Raw genomic sequence first — 6353 nt, 5'->3', positions numbered from 1 at the left:
AGCTGCGCCGCACCGAGCCGGCAGCAGCCTGCGCCGCCCCGCGGTGCGGGGGAAGCATGGCCAGCCCGGCCCGCAGCTTGCAAACCCGACCCTGCTGGGGCAGCACAAGCCCAGAGGCACGCACAGCCCGCTAGAAACCTCCAGGAGGGGCTGAAAGATCAACGAGGGGGCATCCATTAGCATAAGCATTAGCCCATAGAAATGAGGGTGGGAGTCTCGTCCAACCCCTTGCTCAAAGCAGGATCGTTCCCAGCTAGATGCTCCCAGGCAAAGCTCTGGCCTTGCAAACCTCCGCCTGTTGAATCCGATTTACGCAGGGGGGGTTTAAAATGCACTTGCTTTCCTGCCGTGAAGTCGATGCACCGTAATCCGTAACTGATACACGCAAGCACACAGGCATGTGTGTGCTGCGTGTCCCAGGAAGCCTTGGAGTTGGCAACCCTACCCCAGAGGTGCCCTCGCTATGAGCATGCTGGGCCAGGGGGATCTGCAGGGTGACACTGCAACTGGACGGAGGAGAAGCTTGGCCTAGTTTGGAGGAGTTTAGGGGCTGCTCCTCCCAACACCTTCTCCTCCCCCCAGCTTCCCTCTGCCTCCTCTAGAGGTACTCCCCAAGGGACAGGTTGGATGTCCAGCACAGGAGCTACTTGAGCACTGCGCCGTAGCATGCTTGCGTTGTGCGCATGCTGTGCTGTATCGTGATTTGCTCCAGCGGTCTGCAAGGAGAATTATTCTGCGGTCACGGGCCCAGAGCAATGCTGCCAGCTCCTCCACTGCATTGTGTTTCTCCAGTCCCAAGCACCACTCTCTCCCTCCTTGGCTTTGAGCTGGAGTCTGAGCACCGCCTCTCAGAATAGGACTGGGGCAAGTCAGGCTTTGCAGGCCTGGTCCTGCAACCCCACGAGTCAGCAAGGAGAAGTCAAGCTGGGTAGTCACTCCCTTGCCCAAAAACTCCGTCTGATGCAGAGTCAGCTGCTTCCAGGGGAACATCGCTCTATGCAAATAGTTTTCCTTAGAAGTCTGTGAACATCTCTTCCTCAATGAAAGCTTTGTAAGCCACTCTCAGGGTTGCATCATTTACCAGCCTATCACCTCCTGTCCCCCTGTGACACCCGTCGGAGAATCAGACTGGAAAGAATCACGCCATATAGGCTTACAAACAGTTTGTGAATTTGTACGTGCTCAGTGGCTTCCACCCACACCCACAACGTGCAGCACAGCAGGATGGGGCGCAGACTGCAGAACCAGAAAAAAGTAATGCATGGAGATGTACTGCCACAGAAATCAGTAACAGGCAGTCACCATACCATGCCAGAGGCTCCTCTAAGTATTTTGGCCTTTAGGCCTCTTTAAAGCCTTGTCTGCTTCTGAGGATGCTGTGTTTCCTCTTAGTCCTCCTCCCTTTCCCTCTGTGCTGAACTCTTCCGAGTGTGACACAGTACTTGAATGCAAGAGGGTATTTCCTTGCCTTCTGGTGAAGTCATCCCTTCCCTTTCTAATATGCTCCCCCCTAACAATCACTGTCCACCTGGAAGTTGTTCTATTTTTTTTTTTAATAAGTCACACCCAAAATCATTGTTCTGCAGTGCTTTTACAACCTCAAAGGGCTGAGATGATGAACTTGCGAAACGTAGTTATTTGAGGAACTGGTGAAACTTTGCCAGCCAAGACAGCTCAAGACTTTAATTAAAGATCAAATGAGGCTCCAGTGGCTGAGGCTTTTAAATTGGTGATTGAGGACAAGGGAGGGCTTATTACAAGCAGCACCTAAACACAGGTTTCACAGCTTCAGCTTGGTTTTCAGAGGTGCAGAGGTTTCTAAGCAACCCCTGAGGCCAAGGGGAACATGCATGCTCAGTACTTAGCAGGTCCCATCTATTGCTAGTCCTGCATCGCTCTACACGGTCTGGCTTGACTCCAAGGCACCGTGTGCTCTTCTTTCCTGTCTAAACAAGGAAGACCCCTGCAGGGCAACTTACCTGAGGCTGAAGAAGCTGCTGCTGAGATTTCCTCTGGTCAACTGACCTAGAACCCTTCCTCATTCCAGAATGACTATCTTGGCCCTTAAAGGACCATCACAGACACCCTGCCTTGAGTGCCATTGACCGAACAATCACACCCCCCAGCCAGTGCTTCAAAGGGATGCAAGAGCTGACCCTGAAATTAAACACCCTGTATAAAGCTTTTACAAGACCTGCAGGGCCCACATGCTGCTGGTGTTTGAAAATCGGAATTGAACCAGTTGGTTTTTAAAATGCCAAGCAACCAGGTTTTCCACCTATTGCCATTTTGCTAATCTGTCATGATACTGGTAAGGATTGGATTAAACTGTGCTGGAACTGGGTGGTGCAGCCACCAGTCTTCATTCACAGAGTTGTGAGAAACAGTGGATCTCCTTTGTGGAGCCAGATAACTGAAACGAGAGCTCTCTCCAATCGAACACAGGCATGTGCTATCGTCCAAGTCAGAGAAATGTGCAAGGCATCTCTGGGCAGAGGGTTTTTACTAGCTAACATTTCTTTAAAATGGGGGGTAGGGGGGAAGAAGACAGAAAAGAAGCTCCCACCCTAATAGCTTGTTCTGATTGTACTGGGAACAAAGTCCTGAGAAGAAGGGACTTGGAATTGCAACCTCTCGCTGTCAGGCTGCTGTTGTTTTCAGGGAAACAGGGTCTAGCACGCTTTCTCTGAACAAGCAGGACTGCATCAAAGAAACACCCAGTTCCATCACCAGCTTCTTCTCTCACCTGCAGCCACCTGTAGGATCCTAAACTTTGGGCCACCCAGGTCAAAAAAAGAGTATCATCAAAATAAGGAGAGAGATTGTGGTTTGAAATGCACAAGAGCACTTGAACATAGTCCACCATCACATCTGGGTTATGGAAACAATTCTACTTCTAACCTGCTAACAGTTCTAACATTTGGAAGCACTGTCTCAGGCAATCTAGACAGACTTCTTCAAACTTGCATTGCTTCACAAAGCATTTCTACCGTGATGACCACATTCAACTACGTGTTCACCGTTGCACCCATCCAGACTTTTAGGGTCTGATCCTGGCACTAATTCTATGCCGGGTGAGTCTCCTAAAGGTCAGTCCATGGGGTACATGTCTGCAGAGTAGTTTACAGGATCTGTGTGTTAGGTTGCAAGTCCCTCAAGGCAAGAACATCTCACACAGGTGACAATTCATCTGTTATTTGACTCACTTTCCAAGCGGCAAAATAAATAGGATACGGTTTGTGCCATCCAAGGATCTCAAAGGATTGTATAGAGGGGGACAGCAATCAGTCTCTTGTTGTTGATGGAGAAATGGAGGCAGAGCAATTAGCAACAAAGCAGATGAGCAGCCACTGATTTTGAGCACCTCCATTTTTGGGTGGCCAGCTTAAGAAAACCCGAGCCAATTTTCAGAGCTGCTGTGTGTCTTTCAATTAAATAAATGGGAGCTATCCTACACTCCCGATGGTGGGCACAAAAAACAAACAAGCAAACAAAAAAACCCCAGCGTCTAAACAAGCATTTGGAGCAGGACTACTAGAGAGTTGAGCAAAAGACCAAAGAATTTAGAAAAATATAGGATGCAAAAGAAAGATCTCCTTATGGCTAGAGACAAGCAGTGGATGGTGAAGGTGAAGATGAAAAAAAGAATACATCCATGGGCTGTGTATGTAGGAGCCAGATGGATTTTTACTCCTGGCAAAAAATGCAGGGAAGTCTATACCCAGATGCATTTGATTGTTAATCACTGCCCCGCTGAGCCCTGCCATTGTGCCACATTGTGGCATAGTCTCTAGCTCAGGGAAATAATCCTATGAAATCTGGAACTCTTTCCGGCATTTGCAAAATCTAGCTGTGAGCGGAGATGAACAGTAGATGGCACACTGTGGTACCCGATTAAAACACGGCTCCTTCTAGACACAAGAATTGAGTTAAGGTCACAATAAGCTGATAGTCCGTTAGTGAAGTGTTCCTAATGATGACCTCATTATTACTTCTGCAGTAACAGCTAAGGACCCACGTCAGGGATGAGGGTTTTACTGCATCAGACAATGGACTGAAAGCACAGATACTCTGCTGAAGAGAGCTCATACATTCCACTACAGTCCTGGTGCTGACTTTTTTATTGAGAAGTAACTCCCACTCTCAGTGGATCTGTCTTGATGTTTCCCAGGTTTGAGGTCTCATTCAAAGTCCAACTAGAAGTTTGCATTTTGTCTCTCTCTCGGATGCTTGCCTTTATGGATAGTAATTTATCCCTGGTCTGTGCATGCTGCGTTTAGCTTCTAATGATCCGGAGGCTTGTTCGTAAGAAATGGACCCAGATGAGCACCCTGCTCACCTCCGATCCTCTTTCCCCCTTCTCCTCCCTCCCACACACATTCAGTTCCTCAGCTCTGAGCAGCCAGTAGCTTCCCAGCTAGAAACTACATTTGTCACCTTCATTTCTCTGAGCATTTGGGGTTGTCTGCCAAATCCAAGTTAAGGCTGACAGGCTATTTTTCGTGGACTGCTGCTTCCCAAACTTGGCGACTGGCTTTTCCCTTCCCACTGGTGGGAATCACTGCCCTGCTACAAAGGGAGTTCTGGAGGAAGCACAGGCAGTATCTGACTGGGGACAAGGACAAAGACCCAAGTTCTGCCCTAAGCCAAATGCATCCTTATCTGTCTGGGAGCTCAGTGACAGTTTCTCACTATTTTGCTTGGATGAGGACAAAATGTTGCAAAAGAAAAGTGACTGAGGAGGTTGGGAGAGACGTGGTTCATGCAAGGGTCTGCATATCTCACATGGGACGTCATCTTCCCATCCTTTGTCTCCACATACACCCCATCTGCCATCCAGAGAAACCCGGAACACAGCAGATTCCCTGTCTACTCTCCAATATGCTAAATACTTCCTTCCCCACCCCAGCTATGAGATATTAGTCTATATTTTGGCCTGAAGCATCTAAGAGTTAATCTCTCCTGCCTCTCCCCCTCAACCATGTTGATTGCTTCCAATTACCATACAGATTGAATAAGCCGGGCCTGTGATTTCGCAAGAGCCTCTGTCAGGCTCTTTCAAGAGGCCAGAGACCCTCTGCCAGTTCCTTGATTCCTCCGGAGGCTTTGCTTTCCTTAGAGGCGAGCCCCTGCCTGCACCTGCCCTGCCTGATGAGACTCCTGCATCTAATGACTCCAATTTGGAAACCAGCTTGGGAGCAGTGATGATCTAAATAGGCTGATTTCTGACCAGCCCCAGAAGCCGGATCAGAAAAAGCACGTCAGCCATGTCCTCCCCAGTTTCTGCCTTGTTCCCATCCCTTCCAAGGCTGTGTTCTGCTTCCTTTCTCACTACTCCCATTCATGATTAGGATGGTACATCTTTCCCTGCAGCCCCAGAGTCCCTGACCACACTCTCATAGCCCTGGTGGGAAAGCATGGCAGTAGGCTCTGCTTCTGTGTCTATCCACTCACCCCAGCGGATTTCAAATCTCCTGCAACAGCAGTCTCTAGCTATCTCTTTCTGCCCAACAGCCAGGCTACCTGCTAATTTTATCAGTGATTCACAGAGCAATGCATGGTTAATCCTAGAGAGCTGTAAGATGGGAAGGGGCTGCTTTCCCTTCCTGGTAGCCTGTGGCTGGGCAGTGGTTTTAGTTAATGAATGATTCCTGGGCTAGGTTTGGGTGCGTAAAAACACTGTGCCTGTCCAAGACAACCACCTGTTTGGGATTATCATGGAGGCTTGACCCTGGACTTTGGGTTCAGTAGCACAAGTCTCCCCCACTTGAGCTAAAAACCCTGATGGCAGTGATGGCCAGTTTAAACTGTTCCTCTGTGGCTGCAGAGCCATCACCTACCTTATCCTGCCTTCAGAAGGAAAGTTGCCATTTTGGTTCATTCAGCTCTTTGTCAGCTTGGACAGCCAGGAGGTACGCTCTCACCCCCTGAAGGCTGGGGTCAGGACCAGCTCCCTCACCCCGTAGCCCTCGTTTCCCCAATTGGCTTGGAAGACAGGCAATGCAAAAGAGACTTTCCTATGGCATTTACTTCAGGGAACAGAGATGAATCATGAGCCTTTGTGTCTGATAGACTTCAGAGCAGCTCCTCCCGAGCAGCAGCAGTTTTGGGCACTCTCCTGTGTATCCCGGTAACCAAGCCCATCACGCTAAATGTCACCCAGGCATTTGCTATTCATCACCGCAGTGTGAGCTTCGGGCAGAATAAACAGAAAAAATACATAAGCCCAGCTGGGGAACAGAGAGCGGGAGGACGATGTGCCAGAGGTTCTGAGACCAGCATCTTTTGGCAGCAGGCAGGGGCTGGAGAACGTGTTTGCACGTGTGGAAGAAAGGAACTGGGGGTAGGGATCC

The 6353-nt window shown here is 49.3% G+C and overlaps 1 protein-coding gene across 1 annotated transcript in view; it reads right to left on the bottom strand.

Moving 5' to 3' along the window:
• The window catches only part of R3HCC1 (R3H domain and coiled-coil containing 1), a 12289-nt gene extending 11299 nt beyond the window's left edge, over nt 1-990 (bottom strand). Inside the window, exon 1 of the mRNA XM_006028934.3 lies at nt 903-990. Within this exon, the coding sequence (XP_006028996.1) occupies nt 903-990 (88 nt within the window). The remainder of the gene's footprint in view (nt 1-902) is intronic.
• Between the last annotated feature and the right edge of the window lie 5363 nt (nt 991-6353).

This window comes from Alligator sinensis, unplaced genomic scaffold, assembly GCF_000455745.1.
Source record: "Alligator sinensis unplaced genomic scaffold, ASM45574v1 scaffold722_1, whole genome shotgun sequence".
Taxonomy (NCBI): Eukaryota; Metazoa; Chordata; order Crocodylia; family Alligatoridae; genus Alligator; species Alligator sinensis.
Note: the sequence above shows the minus strand (reverse complement) of the source record. Positions and strands in the feature narration are given on the sequence as shown.